Here is a 23,712-nt window from a genome sequence, read left to right as displayed (position 1 = left end):
AGCTGTGCAGAGCGCGGCTGCCAGCCCGGGCCCGCCCGGTGGGGTCCGAGCGTGTCTTCCACACAAGCCCAGGCTCCCAGCCGAGACAGCCCTGCCGTGGGGGTCAGCCTGGGGACCCCTGTGCAGTGTGGCCGCTCCCTTGGGCGTCGCGCTGCTTGGCAGGGGACGGGGGCTCGGAGAAGCCCTGCAGGAGGGGCCTTGTGGGTGGGTACCATTCCCTTCTTTCTCCGCCCGCCCCTCACTCCCGCTCTGGTTTCCGCCGTCCGCCTCAAGGCTCCAGGCACTGCCAGCTCTGCTGAGTCTGGACAGGCACCCCCGGTTTTGTTCCAGCTCAGGCCGTCAGCCTTGACCAGATCTGTTGCTTGCAGTTCAATCTACCCGTTAAAGGGTCTGCAGACCCCACCCCCCCCACTCCAGGGTCCCCCACCGCGAGCCTGCCTAGGGGCCCAGTAGGCTCCTGGATGCGAACCTGCTGCCTGTGGCCCGAGTGTCCCTGGTCCCCAGCACTGTGCCTGCCAGCCTTCCTCCCAGGGAGGGCGCCCAGCCTCACCAAGAGGTCTGGAAAGCAGGAGTGGGGAGGTTGAGACCATCTGGCCTGGAAGTCCTGCCCAGAACCAAGGTGGCCACCCGGGCAGGAGGCCGGCCGGGCTGACCCAGGCTCCCCCGGCCCTCCCCCATGCCAGGGCTGGGGCTCCGAGGTCTCAGCTCTGTCTGCTGACCCGGTGGTCCCCTCTCCCCTCAGAGCCTCATTTTCCTGAGCTGCAGAACAGGTCAGGTCAACCCACTTTGGGTGAGAAAAATGGGTGTGGAAATGCTAGAAAAGGCTGGAGTGGGGCCGGCCTGGCCCTGCTGCCTCCCCAAGCCCCCCCAGCCACCCCCACAGCTGGGTCCTTCCATCCCTCGGGAGCTCCTCCACCCCTCGGGCACTCCCCTGGCTTCATCCCTGCTGCCGAGCTCCGAGCACGCCAGTCCCTGTGCCTGGGACGCTCCCCCCTTCCTCTGTGACAAGCCAATTCCCACTTACCCTCAGGTCTCAGTTCTCATGTCCCCTCCGCAAGGAAGCCATCTCCTGCCTCTGGCACCTCGTTCACTATCTAAAGGGACTGTGGGTCCCCTTGGGGCACGGTCACGGGGTCAGCTTTGCCTTTGTCTGTGTTACGTGTATCAGTCAGGTAGGAATGCTAGCTGCTGTAACAAACACGTCCCAAAGTTCCGGCACCTGGATCCAGCCCGCCGGTGTTTCTCACTACCCAGAGGCCAGCCTGCTCAGTGATGACCTTCTGCCGGGCCTGCACTGTCCAAACTCCTCCATCTGCAGCCCCATCATCTGGTAAACTCTCCACCCAGCCAGCAGACCATGGAGAAGTCGGAGACGGAGTGCACCCACCACCTCCGTCGGCCACAGCAGTTCCTGACCTGCGGGGGAGGCTGGAGACACAGCTCCAGGCAGCCGGAAAGGCAGGAAGAGGCGCGCGTCTGAGGGGCGGTGGTGGGCAGGGACGTGGAGAGGTGACTCAGTGAGGGCTGGACGGCCCGTTCTGAAGACAGTGCTTTTCTGTTGAGTGGGGGCGGAGGGGTCGGAGGAGGGGTTTGAGAAGTTGGGGGGCAAGTTCTGGCTCCCACTGTTGTCGAAGACTTTGTACTGAGAAGAGACTGAAGGTGTCACGCCAGGAGCAGAGGCTTGGCTAGGAGATTCCTGGAGAAACCCAGGCTTGCAGCAGCTGGTGGCTGTGGAGGTGGTGGCAACGGTCAGCTTCCGGCTGGACTGGATGTGGGCAGGGGGAAGACAGGAGGCGAGGGTCACGCCCAGGCTTGTGGCCCCAGCAGCAGGACCACGGCGGCGGCTGTGGGTGGGGCTGGTTGGGGGCTGGGAGGCTCAGGAGTGGCTGAGTGCAGGGGGCCCTGGGGCAGAGGCTCTAGGCCAGAGGGGCAGGGCGGGTGTGGGAGGGTGGGGCCAAGCAGGGAAGGGCTCCTGCAGCAGGCTTTCTAGAAGGATCCCTAGGCCGGAGGAGGGGCCCGAGGTCAGGGGCCAGGTGTCCGTGGCCTGGACGGGAGGGGCCGCGGCGGGGAGGTATGGGCAGCCTGGGGGTATCCAAGGTAGAAGGTCACGCTCTCTGTGAGGTGCTGAAGGGGACACTCCACACATGCCGCCTGCCACGCCACTGTCCCCAGAGGCAGCTACGCAGGCAAGGGACAGCTTAAGCTGCTACGAGTCAGCGCTCCGGCCACCTCCCTCTTCCTTCTGAGCCCCCAGCCTCGTCCAGCCCTGTGACCGCCCCTCGTGGCCTTGGCCTTCCCCTGCCTCACTGGCTTTTCCAGTTCTAAATTCTGCCCTGGGGTCAGGAAAACCCACTTGGCTCTAACACTAAGCACCAGCCCAGCCGAGCTGGCAGGACATCACCCTTTGTCCCCCATCTGGGAAACCCCAGCAGGTCAGGGCAGCCGCCACGGGCTCAGGTTACAGGTGCTCCCTGTCTAGTACCTGCTTGCCCCTTATGATGGGAAGCTCACCAGCACTGGGCCCAGTTGCAGAAAGGAGTTGCCTCTGCGCGGGAAGGCTGTCTCCACTCCTTCTGTGGGCACAGAAGCCTCCCAGTCCCCTTGCTGGGGCTCTATCGGGAAAACGCCTTCTTTCTTGCCCGCCGCAGCCTTGTCTGGACAAGCCCTGGGCCCGGCCGGGTGGGCGGGGTCGCCGCACATGTCTGATGTGTTTCTGGCTGGCTGTCCTCCTGCACACAGACAGGGTTCCCAGAGAACGCGGACCGCCGGGAGCAGCCCCGTAACTGAGGCCCCCACGGGGACCCTTTCCTTAATAACCTGGGGCTCAGATGCTCGTAGCGGAAAACTGGGAGACAGACCAAAACACCGAGACCCCCCAGGGGTCTCGGGCAGGGAGACTCCTGGAGGATGTCGCCCCACCAGCAGGGCAGCCAACGACACCACGCCTCTTCCCCGGCCTCCGCTGCCTCTTCTTTGTATCCGGGAGGTTCACGGGCCGGCCGGCAAGACAGGCCGGATCGGAAAGTCCTTCCAAAGGCCGGAAATGCGAGGGCCGTTCCTGCTGAGCGCCGGGAGGGCGTGGGGGCCACCGGCCGGCCCGCTTGGCGGCACCCGGGTCAGGCCTCAGTCTCGGTGACTGAAGGGTGCGGGAGGCGGCTGGAAAGAACTTGTCGAAGCGCCTCCGCGGGATCCCGGGAGGGAGGGGCGAGGGGGCGGGGCATGGGCGGGGCATGTGGGGGCGGGGCTTGCTCGGGCCGAAGCCTTGCAGGGCCAGGCGGGGGCGGGACCCGGCCGGGCCCGGGGGCGGGGCCTCTCCGGGGGCAGATCCTGACTGGAGGAGTGGGGCCTGGGGGCGGGACCTGGTGGTAGGGGGCGTGGCTTAGCCGGGGGCCGGGCCAGGCGGGCGGGCTCCGGCCGCGTTCCCGCCGGCTTCTTGACCTCCCGGGGCTCCTCGGCCGCGGCTCCTCGTCCTCCCTGCGCTCGGGATCGGGGTTCTCGTCCGCCCCCCGGGCTCGGGCCGGGCCGCGGCCCCCCGGAAGCGCTGTCCGAGCTCCGACGCCGGCCGGGCGGACACCGCCGCCCGCATGGCGGCCATCAAGGCTCTGCAGCAGTGGTGCCGGCAGCAGTGCGAGGGCTACCGAGACGTGAGCATCACCGACATGACCACGTCGTTCCGCGACGGCCTGGCCTTCTGCGCCATCCTGCACCGCCACCGGCCGGACCTCATGTGAGTGCGCCGCCGCCCGCGCGGGGCTGCCCGGGCCGGGCGCGGGGCAGTGGGCTGCGGTCAGGACCCCCGGCCCGGCGGCGCGCTCCACAGGCTGCCCCCCGCGGCCTCAGTTTGCCCGACCACCAAGTGGAGCTGGGCCGGAGCCAGGACCTCCGGCCAGCCCCCGCCGGCTTAGTAAATCTGTGACTCAGGCCAGCGGCCTGGGCTCTGGCCACAGCCAGCCTTCCTGGCTGGCCTCCCTGGGAAAGGGCCGGCACAGCTGCCCTTCCGGGCCCTCTGAGACCCCCCCACTGTCCTGAGACCTAGCCACCAGATCAGGGGCCCTTACTGATCGGACTGACTGCGGGGCACTGCCCCTCCCCGAGCCTGATTAGGCACCTTTAGGAATGCAGCCCAGGGTCACTGTAGGGGAGGGGCCAACAGAGCTGAAGGCTTGAGACCCCCCGGGTCCAGGTCCCACTGGCTAGGCCTCAGTACCCTAGGGTGATAGGGCCAGAGACAGGAGCGTTGGGCGGTGGGGAGGTCTGGGGACTAGGTCATCTCCCCCCAGGAGCGTCTTGGAGCCGAGGCTGGGAGGTGGACCCTGCCCTGCTGCCAGGCCGTGTCCCCATTTTGGCCCTTCCATCTGTTACGCACTCAGCAAGCACTCTTTGACTGGGACCCAGCTGGCTGGGACAAAGCTCTGTGCCGTGAGGCCCTGGGCCCCCGCATCGTGAGAATTCACAATGAGTAAAGTTCCCCGGGCGGGTGCCTGGGCTGGTCAGATGGTGGCTCGGGAAGTGTGTCCTCAGAAGATGCCTTCAGGAAAAGCAGGGTGTTTCAAAGTTCTCCCAAGAAGTCGTGGGTGGAGCCAGAGAGGGGTGGAGCAGGTTTTCCAGGGAGCCCGCAGATGGGAGAGGCCCGAGGCTGCACCTCCAACAGCAAGTGCTGCCCTCGGGTCTGCAGACCCGGAGACCAAGGCCCAGGGAGGAGGCATCCTTGCTTGGGACAGAGCAGAACCAGGGTTGGCATGTGCCCCCCCGCCCCCCGCACCCAGATGTCCGCTGTACCCCCGGGGACTGTCCCCAGGCCCTCTAGAGGGAAGCTGGTCTTAAGAAAGAGGCCCGCAAGGATTTCCTCCTGCAGCCGGGGGTTGTGAAATGCATGTGTGGAGCCCATGCTCTCTGCCCCCAGCCCCGGCCTGGGGGTGCAGCGAGGGTTCCACACTGAACCCCTGAAGCTGGGCTTTGAGGGGTGGGCTGGGATCTTGGAGGCTGGGGCAGGCAGGGTCCTGGGGAAGGCTGGCTGGAGACTGAGCCCAGGAAACCTGGGCAGCGGGAGGAGTCTGCCACTGGCGACAACACCAGCGGGCGCGACCTTCTGCCAGCCCCGCAGCCTCAGGACACCACATGGGTGTAACTGGAAATTTGGGGCCTTTCCGAGCCCCAGGAGTGCCCAACTGTTCTCAGCTGAGTTGGGGTTGGAGGCCTTTGTGTGTGTGTGTGTGTGTGTGTGTGTGTGTGTGTGTGTGTGTGTGTGCGTGCGTGCGTGCGTGCGTGCGCGCGCGCGCAAGCCTTTCCCGGCATGCACTGCCCACAGGTGAGCACAGGCGTGCACATGTGGGTGTGTCTGCGTCCTGGCGCAAGCTGGTGTCATACAGCAGTTCCGATAACCGTTATTGAGTGCCTGCTGTATACTCAGCACTGTGTACTGTGCAAGGTGGCCTTGGCCCCTGCCTCAGGCAGGGAGTGATGTAGAGACAGGCACTTGGACAGAAGCTCCAGGCAGCTCCAGGAGGTGGTAAGGGTGGGGCAGGGCTGCTGCGGGAGGAGGAGGCCTCGCTCTGAGTGCGGGATGGCGAAGCCCCTTCCTGCTGGCTTGGTGCCCGTCACCTGCCCCCACGGACTTCCAGCTCCAGGGGGTGGGGGGTGTCCGCTTTATGCATTGCTGTGTCCCCAGTGCCTGGGACAGTATCTGGCACGTGCCAGGAGGTTAGTAGCTAACAGCACGCAGCTGGAGGTCAACAGATGTGGCTGGTGCTTGGGGCCCAGCAGGCGAGACTGTTGCTGCCCGGTGAGGGCTCTGCAGGCGCCTGGGAGGAGCAGATGAGGGCAGAGGCAGCCCATGGCCACAGAGGCAGGGTGGAAGCACGTGGCTGCAGCCGGGGAAGGCCACAGGAGGCCAGAGGGACGCGGAGCTTCCGCAGGGAGCTCAGCCCTGCCGGCACCTTGATGTTGGACTTCCCGTCTCCAGCGTGGAAGGGAGTGAACGTCTGTTACTCCCAGCCGCCCCGTCTGCGGATGTTTGTCACGCGGCTGTGGGCGGTGCATCAGGCTCCTGTGTGTGGCGCGGGCCTGGAAGGGACTCCACAGATACTAAGTGCTGGGATCCCATGAGTGTGGGCCCAAGTGCGTCACGGGCCTCTGTCTGTGCCCTAAGCACCCCTCTGCCACCTCTGGCTCTGGCCACGCCTCTGGCCAAGGGGGTGGCCTCCCCAAGGAGCTCTGAGTGGTGCAGGATGGGGAGGAAGCACGTGGGAACTTGGCAGGATGGCTGTCCTCCTGGTCAGACCTGGGTGAGACCCCCCCCCCCCATCCTGTGAAGACCCCCGGCAGCAGGAAAGTGGACATCCTGTCTCGGCCTCTCCTAGCTTTTCGCCCGAAGGCCTCCCTGTATCGCCTCTCAGGCCTTCCTGCCGCCTGTCTGCTCCTGGCGCCCAGCTGAGGCGCGCAGCCCTGGAGGAGCGGGCGCTGAGCCCGCCCGCGGGGCTCCGGCTGCCTGCTGCTGGGCCCTCACGGCGGCTCTGCCCAGCAGGACCGGGGGTTCCCGTGTGCCCCGCGCTGGCCGCCCGCAGGCTGGCACGTGTGCAGTGGGTGCTGCGGGTGGGGAGACGGGCTCACCCTGAGGGCGTCCCTGCCCCCAGCCTGCCTGCCGAGCCCACCCTGGAGCTGCAGGTGTCACAGGTGGGCCCGGAGGTGCCTGCCTGCAGGGTCTGCTTCCCTAGTGACGCCACACCTGCCCGGCAGCCAGGTGAGCTCAGGAGTGGCTCAGAGTAAACACGCCCGTTCCGCCCCCGGGCAGTAAACCTGTGGGGCTGGGCCTGGGGGGACCAAGACTCCAGGAGGCCGGGAGGAAGGCGGGCGGGCATGGAGCCAGGGCGGGAGCCCTTCCCAGAGGCAGGGCTTCCTTCTCCAGGGCCTTTCGGGCGGGTGGGCCGCTGGAGCCCCTGCCTTGTGGAGCCCTGGAGGGGTCAGGAGGCAGGGAGCAGGGCACCGTGGGGGGTGACCTGACCTTTCCCTGCAGCTCCTATCAGGCTGGGCCAGAAGCAAGGGTGGTGGTGGGGGTGCTCCCTGGCTGCTCTGGGAGACTCACCAGTCATGGGGGGTCAGGAGGCCCAGTCCCAGAGGCCCCCACTCAAGAGCTAATTACTGGGCCAGGGCAGAGGGGCCAGGCCCGGGCATGGGATGGCCTCCCCCGACCCCGCACCCGTGCTGGCTTTGCGGTCAGCAGGAAGCCACATGCGGACCAGGCCCTGGCTGTGGCCTCAGAGCCGTAGCCCAGCCCTGTTGTCGCCTTCCGGCCGGCTCTCCAGAACACCTGTGGGAAAAGGCTCGGGGCCGAACCCCCGCCCGACTCCCCTGTCAGCCGCTGCAGGAGCCCCAGGCTGACCCCTCTTGGCTGGGCCTGCTCAGGTGGGGGTCGGTCTGCTCCGGCCTGGGGGAGGCCTGCAGCCGGACGGCAAGCAGGGGGGCGTCCTGGGGCCAGCCCCGCACGTGGGGACCCCTCCCTGCCTCGCCCTGGCTGCCTCTTCGCCCCAGCCCCCCAGCTCTGCCCGCCCTCCCCCGGCCTCTTCCGGGGTGTCTGCCTTGGCGTCTCTGGCCCCAGACCAGCTCCCCCCGCCCCGCACTCCCCTCTGCCCCGTGGCCTCTCCTGTCTCCTCTCTCAGTGCTTTGGTGCCTGTGTGTCCCTCCGTCTGTGCCTCAGCCTGTCTGTCCGTCTGTCCCCCTCTCTGCTCCCCTTCCCTGTGGGATTAACCCCAGATGTGCTGGAGGCACCTGGAAAAAAGGCTCTGCTTCTGGCATTCCCCACCCCCAGCCCCAGCCCCAGAGCCCACCCCCACACAGCTGCTTTCAGTTCCAGGAAATAAACAGTGTGAGGTCAGCCCTCCAGGAATTTGGAAGGGGGACACACTCCCAAGAGCCCCCGGGGCGTTAGAGGTCAGCAGCCCTGCTCAGCTGTGGCCGCGGGGGGCAGGGGCTGTGCGTGCCCGGGCACTGTGCCAGGCTGGGCGCCGGCCAGGGCAGGGCACGCAGACCCAGTGAGTTCATTCATTCAGCCAGCGTTGCAGCAGTGAACAGATGCCACAGGGGCCCCTCACGCAGCGAGCACCGCACAGAGGAGCTGTCAGCAGCGTTTGCGGAGCACCAGCTGTGTGCTGACCCCCCAGGCAGGTGCCTTGGAGCCGTAACAGAACATCCATGATTTTATCGTTACTATGGTTATTTAATTTTTGGCCACAACAAGTGGCTTGTGGTATCTGATTTCCCCAACCAGGGATCAAACCCGTGCCCCACCCCCAGAGGGGAAGCACAGAGTCCTAAGCAGTGGGCCGATGGGGAAGTCCGGGAACATGTCTGATTTACCTGGGAGGGGGGTGCTCCGGGTCCCGCCCACAGGTGTGCAGGTTCTGAGCCCTCGAGGCCTTGAACTGAAACACGAGCTGGTGACGGGCCTCCCTGAGTCAGACCAAGGGATCAGCCCGCAGGGCCTGCTGGGCAAGGTCCTGCAAACGGGCGGCTGAGGTACAGAAGGAAGCCGTCCCACCGGCCTGTCCAGGAGCCCCGGGCGGGTGTCCGCGAGGCTGGTTCCCTCTGGGCCTCCGCCCTAGACATGCAGATACGGTCTGCTCTGCGAGCCTCCACTCTGGGCCTCTCTTCGTCCACGTTTCCCGTTTAGAAGGACGCCAGGCGTTTGGGGCTAGGGCCCCCGCTGACTTAGCTTGATTCTCTCTGTGAAGTCCCTGCTTCCCATCAGGATCATGTCCTGAGGTCGTGGGGGTTAGGGCTCCAAACAGCCCCTGAGGGGGGAATAATTCAGCCCATCCCACCGGGGATTCGCCTGCTGGGAGAAGGCTGGTGGCCTGGGGCGGGCGCTCCTTGGCGCTCTCTGAAAGGGTTTGCAAGGCCCCTCTGACTCTGGTGTTTCCGCCACCCCGCTGGACCAGGGCGATGCCGGCCGAACCCCCTGCTGAGGGGGCCATGAGCTCAGGCTCTGGGAGAAGGCGCGCTCTGGATGCAGGGAACAGTGTGGGCCGAGGCCCGGAGGCAGGAGACGGAGTTTGGAGAGAGCTGGGACTGGCCGGGGTGGTCCAGCCCAGCCAGGGAGCCTGGGAGGCAGCTTGGCTTTGGTGCTGAGGGTGGTGGCCTGGAACTTGAGTGGAAGGGCGATTCTGCACCCTCTGGCTGGCACACCTTGAGTCTGCTCAGCGGGGCTGGCCCCGAGTCATGGGTGCCCCAACTTGCCCTGGGTTCTGAGACGCTCACTCTGGGTCTGCAGGCGGACAGGGTCCTGTGGGCAGCTGGCTGCCCCCCACCTCGCAGGACGGAGCCGCTGCAGCCCCCCGGGTGGACCGAGGCCCACACAGGGGGCAGAGGGCTTCCTTCTTCTGCTTGTTTGGAGACAAAACAGACCTTGTTATCCTGCCCTGCGGCACCGAGCATCTTGCTGAGGACGTGGCCAGTTTGGTCAGTGACCCAGGGCAGGTCTGGAGAAGAGATTGGGCTTTCAAAGGGGTGGCTGGGGGCAGCGGCCGGGAGGGGGACTCCTGAGCCCCCAGATGCTGAGGTCAGAAGGGCCAGCCTGGCCGGGAGCCCAGCCAGTCCTCCGGCCACGGACTGTGGGGGAGGGGAGGCCAGGCGCCACGCCCCCCTTCCTGCCCTGCCATCATTTGTCCCCGCAGACAGGTCTGCCAGCCGCCCTATCCCCGGCACAAAGCACCTCTGTTCTCCTGGGTGGTCTCACATCTGGGACTGGTTACCTGCGAGGTGGGGGTCCAGGCAGAGACCGGAGGGTCCCGAGCAGCCGGGCAGGGCAGTGGAAGCCCGGAAGCCCATGGCCGACCCCCTCGACGTGTGGCCCAGGGCCGGGCTCAGTTTCCTCATCTGTGTACCAGGCCTCCCCAGGATGTCAGGGGTCAGGGGGTCAGTGCACAGTCAGGGCTGGGAGCCAGGGACTCCCTGGCCAGGTGGCTGCAGGGTCTCCTCTCTGTGACCTCCCCAGCTTTGAGATGGCCGTGAGCAGCTACGGTCGCCCTCTTAGGTGGGGCCCCAAGAGAAGAGGGCCCTGCCCGGGTCAGGCAGCTCTGGGGTGCAGCCCTCAGCTCTCTCCTGTGCCCCGAGGCTTCCAGAGCAGTTCACCTCAAAGTGGCGAGGCTGCCGCCCAGCACGTGGACAGCCAAACAGACTCATATGTGACCAGGCCACCCATAGGCGTCGGGCCACCCAGCTGAGCGTCCAGGCCTGGGCCAGCTGCCTACTGGGGCCCGGCTGTGTCTTCGGCTTGGACCGCCGTCCAAGAGGTGCCGTGCGGTCCTGCGCGGAGTCCTAGGCCCTGGAGCTGGCGCAACGCTTCTCCCCTTCTGGAGTGATCTCTGTGCTCGGGCCTCTCCAGGCCAGGCCTGGGGCCCCTGCACACTGGCGGCAAAGTGCAGGGTTGCGGTGGGTGTGGGGGCTCTCTGACATTCTCAGCCTGGAGGGTCTGCCCACTTAGGAGGACGGCTGGGCAACCTCAAACGCCAGGACTCTGGGGCCTCGACCCTGCTCTGGCCCTGTCGTCCTGCTGTGTGGCCTCGGGCACTTACGGAGCCTCTCTCCCACGTCCCTGTCTGTGAGCGGGGCGGTGTTTATATGGAGCCGAGGACAGCAGCGCTCGCAGGCGGCGCTGGACTCATACAGGGAGCGAGAGGAGCCCGGAGCTGGCGCGGGGCCCGGCCTGCCCTGACCACCGGGCTATGCGCACCTCCGTCCGTGGAGCTACTCGCTCTGGGACGCTGCCTCTTGGGAACCCCCAGCTCCCTGCCGGGGGGCCGCCCTCCCCGAGTGGGGGCCTGGCCAGGCTGGTCACTCTGCCGCCCGGGGCCTGCTTCCAGCCACACTGAACGGGCGGCGCGGTGATCGGGCGCGGCCTCCACAGGGCGAGAGGTCACGGCTGCAGCTGGGGGCCCGTGTGGGCCGCGGAGCCCAGGTCAGTGCAGGTGCTGGACGGCCTCCCGGGCCAGAGCCCTGCCCTCCTCACGGCCGTGTGACCTGCTTCCTTCCCTGCCCCCACCCCGGCCTCGGTTTCCCCCTTCCCCCCAAGCCCTTCTGGCTCCTCCTCTCTTGGACCCTGAGCTACTTTGAACACCAGTGTTCCTATTTTCCAGAAACTTCGATGCTCTCAGGAAGGAAAACATTTACGAGAACAACAAGCTGGTGAGTGCCCACTCATGCCTCCCCGGCCCGTGTCCCAGGGACCCTCTTGGGGCAACGTCCCCAGGGGTTGCTTCAGAGTGGCTGCTGCCTGCAGGCGGTCAGGGGAAGGGCCAGCCCGTGTGGGGCAACCCCGGCTCCCAGAGCTGCCCCTGATCTTGCAGGCAGGCCCTCCCAGTCCCTCTTCCCGGACCCTCCTTCCCACCCGTGGCAGAGCAGGGGGAGTGGGTGGGACGGGGCTCCCCGGGGGTCCTGGGATGGGCCTGCTCCCAGGCTAATAGCATCAACTGCTGCCTGGCCCTCCCACCACGGACCAGCCTCAGCGTCTCTGCTGATCAGCGAGCTCCTGACCACCCGCTGATGCCAGGGCACCGGCCCGTGCTCACGGCGCTCCCTTGCGGGCCCGGCCCAGGTGCAGCCGCCGCTCGGCGCGAGCAATTGGAATTTAAATGTAACTTAATCGAGATGAAATGAAACGGCATTTTCAGTTCCTTAGTGGCACTGACCACGTTTCAGACCCTCCCCAGCCACGCGTGCACGGCTTGGAATGGGACACGCGCACCGTGACAGGGTGGTTAGGCCACCTGAGCACGGAGGGCGTGTGTGCGGGTGCCGCAGGGAACAGGCGCAGGTGCAAGGTGTGGTGAGGGGACGGGGGTGCCTCCCTGGATGAGGCCGGGACGGGGGCTGCGGAGGTGAGGCTCCGGGGCTGGAGGGCGCCCTGCTTGTGGGAGACAGCAGGCGGGGTCGGCAGGGACGGAGGGGGAGGCTGGAACAGAAAGAGGAGGCTGGAACAGAGCTGGAGGGGAGGCTGGAGCAGAGGGAGGAGCCTGGAGCGGCCAGCAGCCCCGGGGTGTGGGGAGAACCTGGCTTCTTCTCTGAAGGCTGTTGTGCTGGGAGCTGCCCCTGGTGCCACAGGGTCCGTGCAGGGCAGGGGGGAAGCCGGAGGAGCCAGATCCCGCCTGTGTTTTGAAGGAGTTAGAGGCGGTGGGAGGCTTCTGTATCTGGCGTGGAGGGGCAGTCACTGCTGGGGGGCTGCAGGTCTGCGGGCCCAGGAGCCTGTTGGATGCACAGAGATTGGGGGAGTCGTGGTAGTTTAGAGGAGGAAAGGAGTGCGGGCAGGGGAGGCCGCCCGAGGCGGAGTGGGGAGACGCACAGGCCGCGGCCAGTGGGGAGCCCCTCCTGCTGGTGCCCTTCCCGCTGCCCCTGGCTTTGGCCTAAGACACGGGTCCCGGTTGGCCTGGGGAGGGCTTCTCCCATGGAGAAAGCTGCCCCCTGACCTGTAAGGCCTGTGTCAGCCAGGGGCACACAGATTCGGGGGTGGGGGACCGTTGAGGGGCGTCCACGGTGACGGGCTAGAGTCCCTGAGCATCAGGGCCTGGACCAGCCCCCGGCTCCTTCAACCCTGTCATCGGGGTGTGATCCTCATTGTACAGACGAGTAAACTGAGGCCAGGGAGCCCACGAAGGCTGAGCAGACCACAAACCAGAACCTGGCCTTTCTGGGCTCCAGGCGGCTCTGCTGCCTCGGGCCCGTCCCCCTCCTCCGGGGGTAGCTGGTGGTCTGGCCAGGGAAGCATGGGGTCTCCTGGCCCCCCTGCTGACCCCCGCCCTCCCTCAGGCCTTCCGCGTGGCGGAGGAGCAGCTGGGCATCCCGGCCCTGCTGGACGCCGAGGACATGGTGGCTCTGAAGGTCCCCGACCGGCTGAGCATCCTGACCTACGTGTCCCAGTACTACAACTACTTCCAGAGGGGCGCCCCCGGTGAGCGCCCGCCCCGCCAGGCCCCGCGGCCCTCCCTGTCCGCCGGCAGACGCACCCAGCTCCCCCGTGCCCCTCCGGGCCGGGGTGTGCCTGTCTGCACCCCGGGGGTCTGTGCCCACAGCTCTCGCCTCGGGCGGCATGGCCGGACCCACTAGGCTCTCAGGCCTGACACAGAGGCCCCCTGTTGGGTGCTGACAGTCAGCTGGCCCTGGCAGGGGCGGCTGGGAGCAGGCTGGGCAGGGGGTCAGCTGGCCCCGCAGGGCGAGGCTGGGAGCAGGCTGGGCAGGGGAGGGGCTGGCGGGAGATGCCACTCCAGCTGCTTTGTGCAGCAGCCCCCCCCACCTCCCACCACGCCTCGCCTCACCCTGCTCAGAAATCCCCGGATCACTCTGGGCTCAGGGCCAGCCTGCCCTAGAGCCCCACTTGGTGGGGGAACAGAAAGTCCCTATTCCCTGCCCGCAGAGCAGGGCTCTCTGGGATGGGAGAGGATGGGGGGGACGGGATTGGGGGGAGGGCAGGGGATGGGGGAGGCAGGGGAGCAGGGGAGGGCAGGGGAGTGGGGGAGTCCAGGCCCTGTTTCGAGTAGAAGTGGTTGGGGCCACGCCCCCCCGCCCCTGCCCACACCCCCCACCCCGGCTCCCACGCTGGCACTGGCACCTCCAGGTAACCCACACTGGGTGGGGAGGGGGAGGTTGGACTCTCGGAGCCAGCATGTGGGGCCTGGGCCCTGACCCCGCGTCTCATGCCAGCTGAGCGCACGGCCGGTGTCAAAAGGCCGCCGTCCGATGCCAGTGAGGAGCCGTCTGGAAAGAAGGCCCCGTCCCAACTCACACCCAGCCCGGCCCGGGGACAGCCACTGTCTCCAGTCAGCACAAACCGCACGGTCCAGCGGAGGGATGGGGGCACGGAGGGTCCCCCGCAGAAGGCTGTAAGTGCCCAGCCTCTCGCTGTGGTTCACGGGTTCTCCGTCAGCTTTCCCCGAGCAGGGCTCTGGGCCCTGAGTGTGCCCAGGATGGGGAGGCCCCTCAGGACTCAGACGTGGCCCCCGCTGCCCCCTCGACTGGCCCCCGAGCTCCCTCAATGCTGTGTGATGGTGGGGGTGTGATGCCACCGCACAGAGGGGTACATGGAGGCCAGGGAGGCCCTGCAGGCCCAGCAGGCGGCAAGCAGCTGCTTCACCTCAGCCCCTCCCCCGCCCGGTGGGCCCGGAGGACGCGCGGTGTGTCCTTTGCCCCCAGGCCAGCCCTGCAAGATGAGGTGCACACGGGACGGGCTGTGGTGGCCACTCCAGGCTTCCCCGCCTGGGGCGCTGGAATTGGGTTGCATTTCTGCACCTTGGGGTGGGAGCGGGAGGTGTTGGAACCTGTCCTGGTCCTCGGGGCCCCCCAGCATCAGCCCCCAGCCTCCCTCCCCTTGGGCCAGGCTGGAGACCTTGAACGAGTCCAGGCGTGAGCCTGCTCCGGGGCCTCGGTCGGCAAACTGGGATCTTCCGGCCCCTGGACAGCTGGGCGGGCTGCAGGTGGGGGGTGGCGCAGGCAGCTCAGCGGCGCCCACCCCCCAGGGCCAGGCCGCGGGGGGCTCCCTCAGCAGCAGCTGCGGCGTCTGTGGGCAGCACGTGCACCTCATGCAGCGCCACCTGGCGGACGGGAGGCTGTACCACCGCGGCTGCTTCAGGTGGGCCTGTGCGCATGTGTGCGCGCCCCTGTGTGCGTGCGCGTGCACGCGCGTGTGCGTGTGCGTGCACGCGCGTGTGCGTGCACGCGTGCTGATGGGTATGGACCCTTCCCAGGGTGTCTGCACCCCTAATGAGGGCCTTGGGCGAGACGGCCTCACAATGATTGGGGGATGGGGTGTTTGTTGAGTGACTCGCCAGCCACACGAGGGGACACGGGACGCACATGCGTGTGCTCTGGGAGGAAGGAATGAACACGCATGTGGCTGCAGCCTTCCCCGCCCCCCCAGGTGTAAGCAGTGCCCCAGCACGCTGTACTCGGGGGCCTGCAGGGCCACAGGAGAGCCCGGCGTCTTCGTCTGCTCCAGCCATCACCCCGAAACCACCTCTGCCAGCCCCACGTTGCCCAGCCTGGCCTCCAAGCGGCCTGGGGCCATGTCCGGGGACCCGGAGACCCCTGGAGGCCTGAGGAAGACGCAGGAGGCGAGTGGACAGAGAGACGCGGGGCCAAAGGCCAGGCCGCCCGGCTGGGATCCCGCGGCAGGCAGCGCGTCTGCCAGAGGTTCCGCTCCAGCTTCAGCCGACCCGCCAGCCCCCATTTCATCCCGAGTCCCCGTGGGGAGCCCAGCTGCGCCCAGGCTCATGGCGGGCCCCGCAGGGGGTGAAGCCAGAACTCATGTGACCAGCAGCTCCCTGACAGTATGGCCATCGCCAGCAGGCAGACCCCGGCCCACCGGGACCCTGTGTGCCCCGGACCCTTGCCCAGCCACACCGCAAGGCTGGGCCACACCCCGAGTCACAGCCCCCCAGACCAAACTCAGTTTTAGGCCGGCATCTCCAGTGCCAGGAAGCACCCCGGCCTGGACCCCGTCATCCTCTAAGACCCAGCAGGCTCGGGAGCGGTTCTTCCAGACCCCCGGAGCTGCCCCCAGCCCTGGCCCGCCCGCTGCAGATGCGCCCTCCATGGACGGCCGCAGGGAGCAGGCGCTGAGCTTCCTCCGCAAGGCCCTCCCGGAGCTCGGGGCGCCCGGCAGGTGGGTGCAGGAGGGGCCTGGGGCCCGGTGGGGTCGGGGCAGCTGGGGACGCGCTCGGGGCTTCGGACCTGCCTGGCGTGTGGCACCGGGGCTGCCCATCCCCGGCCTGTTTCCCAACCGGGGGGTGTGGGGACTGAGGAGGGCCTGGTGGCCTTAGGCGGGGGCCATGGCTGGCCCTGTACAGCCAGCCGTGTGTGTGCAGGGGGGCTGCCCACGCTCAGTCCACATGAGGACGCCATGCACAGATGAGGGGCCGGGGCCACGGGTGGTCTGAGCGTCAGCGGGGCTGAGCATGGCCCAGTGTCTTCAGCGCGCGGGACCTAGGCCTGTGGGGGTGTGGGTAGAGGCGGGTCTCCGCGCTCGCATCCTGGGGCTGCTGGACACGCGGGGCCCGGGGGGCTGCAACTGCAGGCGTTGTTCCTTCACAGAGCTGGAGGCCCCGGGAACGAGCGCCAGAGGTGGGCAGGGCCGCACCCCAACGCAGGCTTGCAGGGGCTCTCTCGCCTCGTCCGGCTCTTGGGGGCGCCCGTGGCCCCGGCTCGTCTCTGCTGTCTTCACGGGCTCCTGTCTGTCCATCTGTCCTCTCCTCCTCTCCTTTCCCTCTTGTCTTTGACGTCAGGGCCCCCCCCCACCCTGTCCAGGATGAGCAAGTCGTAGCTTGATCTCACCTGCAAAGAGCCTGTTTCCAAATAAGGTCACGCCCTGAGCCCCTGGGGGGATGAGGGGGGTCCCCATGGCACCAGTACACACTGGGGGGTCCACGCCAGGCCGGTGACAAGGCTGCAGCCACTGCGCAGAGCTGTCCCTCCCATCGGGGGCGCTCCTGGCTCGGAGCTGCTGACGCCGGCGAGGGCCAGGGCCTCCCAGGGCGGGCATGGGCAGGCGGACCCCTGCCCCTGCAGCACTGAGGGATGTCCAGAGCTCTCGGGGGCCGAGGCCGCGTGAGCGCCCCCGGGGTGCGGAGCTCTCGGGGGCCAAGGCCGCGTGAGTGCCCCCAGGGTGCTCCCTGTGGGGAGCCCAGGGGAGAGAACTTGTTTGCCTGAGCGGCCTGGGGCCCCACTTCCTGCGTGAGTGCGCCCCCAGGGACGAAGTGGCTGTGGGCGGGCCTCGTGCATGTCACTCAGGACGGAGCGTAGACTCTGCCCTGCAGTCCGGCTGCTCTGGGTGGGCCGGAGGGCCAGGGAGGGAGGTCTGGGTGCTGCCCACGCCCTGCGTGTGGTGCCTCGGGGGATGTTCAGTGCCAGCCGACCCCAGAGCTCACAGGAGGGAGTGCCAAGGCCAGACGCGATGCCCACACCTGCGGCCCTCAGGAGGGTGGGCCTTGGGAAGCGTCTCAGGGAGATGAGGGGCTGCCTACTGCCTGGGGGTTGAGGGGGCTCCCACCCCTGCTGACACCTGTGCCCCCCCACAGGGCCCCCACCGCCGCCACCCCTGCTCCCAGCTCCCATCCCAGATCTGGGGGGCCCGGAGCCAGTCCACCAGCCAGGGCATCACAGCCGGCGTCCCCACAGACCCTCAGCTCCCCTACGAGGACGGGGCCTCCCCCGGCCCCGGGTGTGGGCAGCGCCTCATGGCCATCCCAGGAGGCCAAGAAGGGCTCAGCTGCCTCCTCAGGGGCCGTCGGGGCCGGTGCTGGCTCCAGGCTGAAGCCAGAGGCCCCGCTGGCCAAGGGTAAGAGCCCCCAGTGTGGGCGGGGCACGGGCTGGGCTGTGGGGGTGGCGGGGTCCCCGGGGTCCTCGCTCCCAGCCTGCTGCCGTGTTGTGGCCGCTGTTCCCAGCCCGTGGTCCTGTTTCACAGCCCGGCTCCTGGGGCCAGTCTCAGGGGCTGTCACCCACTGGCCCAGCCCCACAGCCCCGCCGCCCCGTAGTGATGGCGCTCTGCCAGGGTCCCCCTCCCGGGGGTGTGCACCCCTGGTCCATCCCCCTCCCGGGGGGTATGCACCCCCGGTCCATCCCCCTCCCGGGGTTGTGCACCCCCGGTCCGTGCGTCCCTCGTCACTGCCCGGAACTGGCCTTGGGGCCTGCTGTCCGAAGGCCCGGATGCCCCCGACTGCCCTGGCCTTGTGCTCCAGGACTGCACACTTGGATTTTTCTTGGCACCGGGGCTGCCCCTGAGGGCACCCGTGGGGTCACTGGGCGGCTCAGAGGACGCAGGATCCAAAGCATTCTTCCCACTCTTTCGTGGCTGAGTTCCCGGCCGGAAGGCCACTCTGCCCGGCGGAGCCAAGGAGTCCTGCAGTCACCCCACACCCGCATGGAGTCCCCGGGGCTCACGCACCCTGTTTGGCAGCAGGAGAAGCGGGCGGGGACCCCCCAGGCACACAGCACAGGGGGGCGTCCTTCCCAGGAGCTCCCATAGGGAGCGCCCCTTCCCAGGGGCCAGGCTGGCCGTGGGAGCGCCCGAGGTGGGGGCGGTGGGAGGATCAGGAAGGGCGGCCTTTCCCAGCAGACTGCTTGCTCCCACCCAGGCCCGGGCGCCAGCCCCCAGGGTAGCCCGGAGGACCAGCCGGCGGGGTGGAGGGCCCGCCTGAAGCCCGTGGAGAAGAGCCCTGCGGACAGGTGCGTGCGGCGGGTCCCCGGGGTGCCAAGCCTCCCCCGCCTGCGGCCAGGGTGGGCACCGGGCAGGCACCCAGCAGGCGCTTCTCAGGCCGGCCACACGGCGGCCCATGCGGGTCAGCTGTGGAAGCAGGAGCCTGCGGGGACAGGCCATGTGCCCTCGGGCCACTGGACTCGGGGGGTCAGGCGGCTCCAGGGAGGGTCCACCAGGACCGTCGGATCCTCACTGAACCAGCCTGGAGGCCCCGGGGAATGAGAGCACCCGAGGTGCATCCCCCCAGGGCTGACCCGGGACCCCCACTCACTGCAGGCTTGGCAGAGAGAGGGGCGGGGAGGGAGAGGGCCGCTGCAGGTCCGCGGTGCGGGGCGGCCTCCCTGTGAGCCGCAGGGGACCCGTCCTCGTACACGCTCCGGGCACCTGAGCACGCGCGTCTGCGCTCCAGGTGAGACCATCAGGGCCGAGAGCAGCGCGCGCACCCCAGGCTGGCTGGCGCAGGGTGCGGGGAGGCCTGCCTCCCTCCGCTGACCTGTCTCTCTGCCCAGGGCCCCGGAGCCAAAGGAGCCTCAGGTCCTGGGAGAGCCGAGGGCAGGCGACGCAGCTGGGAAGGCGTCCGGGAGCTCCAAGGGGGGCATCCGGATCACGCTGACCTCTGTGCGGGTGGACAGGACGCCGGGTGCGGCCGGCCCCGGGGCCAGCCTCCCAGGTACTGCCGGCCAGAGGCCCTCAACCCTCCTCCGCAGGCAGCCCTGGCCTAGCGAGCCCTTTCCTCAGGGGCAGAGCAGCCGGTGGTCCAGGCGGGCGGGCATGCGTGTGTGAGGCGTGACTGCGCGTGTCTGCTCCCAGCCACGTTCTGCCGCCCCAAGCAAGTCCCCTGTGCCCTCAAGGGCCAGCCTTCTGTCCCCTTCCCCTCCTGTGGACGTGGCCAGCCAGGCAGATGTGGATTGTGGCCTGACACCCGTGTGGGCGCCCCTCCAAGGGGGCCCAGCTCAGGAAGGCAGGAGGGGGAGGGCATGGGCCTACAGGCCTGACACTTGGCTCATCCCCACCGCGGGCAGCCGCATCTGCGTCCGCATCCCCTCTGAGGAAGCTGGCCGTCCCAGCCAGCCTGGATGTTTCTGGCGACTGGCTGCAGCTTGAACCGTCAAGGAAAGAAGGCCCTGCCCAGAGCCAGAAAGAGGAGGAGAAAGGTCCTCCTCAAGGCAAACCAGGTGAGTCCAGGGCATACCACGTTCCTGCTTGGGGCCCTTTGGAGAACATGCCCCCTGGGACTTTGGAGGATGCGTAAGAGCTCGTGAAGCCTAGAATGGAGGGAGACAAGCCTCCAGTGCCAGCAGAGGCGAGCACAGGTGGACGTGCCCGGGCTCTGTGCGTCTGAGGTGGGGCTGGAGGTCTGGAGGGTCTCCCGCGTGAAGGGACAGTGGGACGGGATCGAGGCCCCGCCTGCCTCCTGGAGGCTGAGTCACCCTGGCAGCCACGGGGCCTCTGCTCCCGCGTCTTGTGGGAAGGGTGGCTGGGGTGCTGGCAGGGCGTCCTTGCTGCCGACCTGGAGGGCAGGGCCCAGATGAGCACGGGGTCTCCCGGGATGTGTCTGCCAGCTCGCGCTCTTCGGGCACCAGCAGGGGCTGCTGGGCGTGGCAGGCATACCAGGCTGCCAGGGTGTCCCGGGGGGCAGGGCTGGGTGGCCCGCACTGCAGACTGCGTCTGGGTCACGCTGGGCCTGGTGCCTGAAGAGGCTTGTGCTGCCCCTTCCCCAGGGAGGCCGCCAGGCCCCGCCGGTGTAGCCGCTCTGCCTGCCAAGTCGGCAACCTCCCCAGTCACGGTGAGTGGGCTGGGGTAGGGGTGGGTGAGAAGCTCAGCCCCGGGGCCCGCGGCCGCCCCCGCCTCTCACCACCCGCCCATCCCCAGCTACACCCCGACTACATGCCGCCCGAGATCCAGCGGCAAGTGCAGGACATTGAGAGGCAGCTGGACGCCCTGGAGCTCCGGGGCGTGGAGCTGGAGAAGCGGCTGCGAGCGGCCGAGGGGGGTGAGCGCCCCCCACACCCCGCGTCGGGCCCCCTTCTCCCTCGCCACCCAGCACCCTGCCCTGGCCTTGACCAGCGTGGCCCTGGGCCCCTTGGCCCGCCCACGCCCAGCCCACTCCTCTCCGTAGATGACTCGGAGGATGCCCTCATGGTGGACTGGTTCCGGCTCGTCCACGAGAAGCAGCTGCTGTTGAGGCTGGAGTCGGAACTGATGTACAAGTGAGTGTCTGGCCGTGGCCCCCTGGAGGGGCCTTCTCCGTGCACGTACACGGGCGTCCACACAGGTGTGCTTGTGGGTGTGCTCACGTATGCTTGCGAGCATGCTCGTGGGCGTGCTCGCAGGCGGCTGGCTCACAGCCACGCCCCCTCTGCAGGGCCAGGGACCAGCGCCTGGAGGAGCAGCAGCTGGACCTCGAGGGGGAGCTGCGCCGGCTGATGGCCAAGCCGGGTGCGTCCAGCCAGTGGTGCAGGGCGGGGCTGCGGGGCTCAGGGGCAGGCTTCCCCGGGCCCCCGGCTGGCTGCCTGGCTGAGACCCTCAGCCTCTCTGTGCTTGAGTTTCATTCCTGGAAAGTGGGGCCGATTCTAGCACCCTCTCCTTTGGTGGTGGTGAGGGTTGTGCAGGGCGTGCTGGGAGCAGCTTACGAGTCTGTTGGCATCGTGGTTCCCGCGGCTGAGTGCTGGGCTGGGGCTCGGGTCCTGGCAGCACCCCCCCCCGCCTTGCCATAGTGCCGCGAGCCCGCCGTGTCTGGGACAGGCGGGCGGGCAGTGTTGTGTGCGTGGCTGACAGCCGGGAGGGGCCCGTAGCGCCCGCCTCCCGTTCAGGCGCTGTTCACTCATGCCCTGGGGACCCCCCTTCTCCTCCTCGGGAGGATCCTGACCCTTGGGGAATGGGGACACTGCGTCCCTGAGCAGGGTGGGGACAACAGGGCTCCGCTGACGCCAGCTGTCTCCGCAGAGGGTCTGAAGTCCCCCCAGGACCGGCAGCGGGAGCAGGATCTGCTGGACCAGTACGTGGACACGGTCAACAACCGCAGCGACATCATCGACTTCCTGGATGAGGACCGGCTTAGGTGAGAGGGCCCAGGGGGGTCCAGGTGAGGGGGTTCCAGGGGGGGTTCCAGGTGTAGGGGGTCCAGGTGAGGGGGGCTCAGGACCTCCCCTTCCGATCAGCCGGAGGAGACCCACCCTGTGCATTTCGCAGGGGGGGCCCGAGGCAGAGGGTGGGCCCTGCCAGGCAGCCCGGCTCCCAGGGTCTCCCCTAGTGAAGCCCCTGGTGCACCCCGGCCCTTCCGGTCCCGGGCCACTGTCCCGGGTCCTGCCGGGCCGAGAGGCGGGGACTTGCGCAGTGCAGGAGAGGGTGGTTCCGTGGTGTGGCCCGCGGGCAGGCGGCGTGAGGGCGCCGCACCCCCGCCGCCGCGTGCCCTCACGGCCGCTCCGTTTCAGGGAGCAGGAGGAGGACGAGGTGCTGCGGAGCATGATCCAGAAGCTGGGTGACCGGGGGCTCCGGCGCAGGGGGCGGGGGGCGGGGCCCGGGACGGGGGCGGGGCCTGTGGGAGGGGCGGGGCCCGGGGCGGGCCGGCCTGCAGGGCCGCAGAGGCGTGGGGTCAGGAAGGCTCACCGAGGAGTGAGTACCCGGGGCTTGAGGGGCCCCGTGGTCGGGGCGAGGGGAGGCCTCGTCCCCCAGACGCGCCCAGCCCGGCGGGTGCTCTCCAGGCAGGCGGTCGGCGCGACCCCTGAGGAGGGCTCTGCTGGGGCCCGGGAGGCCCCGCGGGTGGGAGGCCGTGGGGAGCCGGCCTCCAGGTGGGCGAGCGAGGCCCCTGTGTCCGCCCCCAGACCTGCAGAGGAGCGGCGAGGAGCAGAGGAAGAAGCCCCGGTTCCGCTTGTCCAGCATCTGGTCCCCCAAGAGCCGGAGCAGGACCCCCGAGTAGCCGCTTGGCGGCGCTGCAGAACCCTCGTCTGCGGGCCGGGTGGGACCCACGCTGCCCCACTGCGGGGTCGGGGCGCCTCAATAAAGAAACTGACGCGTGGCCTGGGCTCCGTGTCCCTTCCGGCCCTGAGCTCCTGGCAGCCCAGAGGTCTCAGCCACCCTCCACCTCTGCCGCCGTGTGGACAGGCCTGTGGCCTCGGGCGCTTGCAGCCTCTCTGGCCCTGCTGGCTGCTTCCTGGCCTGGCCGCGGGGACAGGCTAGATGTGAGCCTTCAGGAGCCAGGGCAGGGCGGGATCTCTGCAAACCGCACCAGGTGCTGGCCCCCACCCCCTCGTGGGGGTCCCTGTCTAGATTGTGACTTTGACCTTTGAGGTGAAGGCCGACTGGGCCCCTGTGGGCAGTGTTCCTGGCGTCCAGCAAGGGAGCTGGGCGCCGCCCTGCCCGACACTGGGTGAGGGGGCCCCGGTCCCACAGGGCAGGCCTGAGGGAGCAGAGCTTCCTCGCGGCCCAGACCTGCGTCCTTAGCGGCTCCAGCCCGGGCCCCTGGACTGCAGTCACACTCCCAGGGCTCAGCCTCCCAGCCGGGTGTCTTCCTGTGGGGTCTGCAGCCACCGCGGAGCCCACCTTGATGGTCCCGCCCCAGGGACCCTCGGCAACAGCAAAGCACTGACAACCCCCCGCCTGGTGACAGGCGGCGTCAGGACCCCGTGGGTGCCCATGGGGGTGGGAGCCCCTGGCTGAGTGTGCTGGGCCCACCGGCTCTCAGCTCTGTCCTCACGGGCTGTGGGGGTCTCCGCTGGGGTCTGGGGACCCGCAGTCAGGTGAGGGGCTGGTCCCCGGCTGTGCTGCTCAGCCATGTGGCCTTAGGCCGGGGCCCTGCCCTCCCTGAGCCTCTGGTAGCGATGGGCTGCGTGTTCCCTGTGAGGTTGATGGGGTCACGGGGCTGAGCCTGGCCCAGCAGTGGGTGGAGGGGCTCAGAGACCTCCTGCCACCCCCTGGATCACAGCCAGATCCCGCTGGAGGGCGGGGTGACAGGGGGCTATGGACAGCCCTGGGCAGTCAGTGGGGCCTGGGCCCTGCAGGGACTCGGCCAGGTAGGGCAGCCTGACGTCCTTCTGCAGGCGCTGGGCACGGTGGTGGCTCTGACCAGAGGCCCAGGGCCCTCGCGTGTTAGGAGGAGGATGGGGAAGGGCCCTGGGGCTGTCAGCCTGACCCTCCCTGAGCTCCAGCCCCCACACCAGCCTCCCACGTGGGCCCCTGCGGCAGTGCAGCCTCTTCAACACCAGGGGGAGGCAGAGGGCCGCTCAGCAGAGCCGATAGCTGCATTTTACTGACAAGGAGACGGGGGCTCAGAGAAGTGCGGCCAGCCCCCCAGAGTCACACAGCAAGCTAGGTGTGGCCTGGGGCTGGAACCTACGGCCCGGCTCCAGCACCCCTGTGGCAGTGCCCTCCACGTGGCCCGGGAGCCCGGTGGGCAGGTGCACAGGGCATCTCGAGATGGGGTGGGAAGGATTCCTCCCAGCGTGTGTGAGGTTGTCCAGCCTGTTAGGGGATGGCCCTGG

The 23,712-nt window shown here is 68.5% G+C and overlaps 1 protein-coding gene across 3 annotated transcripts; it reads left to right on the top strand.

Annotated features, from left to right (window-relative positions):
- The first annotated feature begins 3,393 nt into the window (after window positions 1–3,393).
- On the top strand, window positions 3,394–22,250 carry MICALL2 (MICAL like 2). 3 transcript variants are annotated; one of them, XM_018045148.1, is made up of 18 exons: window positions 3,394–3,727; window positions 11,130–11,178; window positions 12,796–12,937; window positions 13,687–13,865; window positions 14,499–14,611; window positions 14,900–15,643; window positions 16,072–16,101; window positions 17,055–17,314; window positions 18,111–18,201; window positions 18,742–18,902; window positions 19,255–19,407; window positions 19,954–20,018; window positions 20,105–20,225; window positions 20,352–20,442; window positions 20,598–20,671; window positions 21,179–21,293; window positions 21,667–21,713; window positions 22,057–22,250. In XM_018045148.1, exons 1-18 carry the CDS (start codon window positions 3,585–3,587, stop codon window positions 22,149–22,151), a joined length of 2,673 nt encoding a protein of 890 aa, XP_017900637.1. In that variant the 5' UTR covers window positions 3,394–3,584; the 3' UTR covers window positions 22,152–22,250. The 3 variants fall into 3 exon arrangements, with proteins under 3 accessions (XP_017900637.1, XP_017900638.1, XP_017900639.1); XM_018045150.1 differs by lacking the exon at window positions 3,394–3,727 and adding an exon at window positions 9,545–10,951; XM_018045149.1 differs by lacking the exon at window positions 16,072–16,101.
- The last annotated feature ends 1,462 nt before the right edge of the window (window positions 22,251–23,712 follow it).

This window comes from Capra hircus, unplaced genomic scaffold, assembly GCF_001704415.2.
Source record: "Capra hircus breed San Clemente unplaced genomic scaffold, ASM170441v1, whole genome shotgun sequence".
NCBI lineage: Eukaryota > Metazoa > Chordata > Mammalia > Artiodactyla > Bovidae > Capra > Capra hircus.
This window is presented reverse-complemented; position numbering and strand designations above follow the sequence as displayed.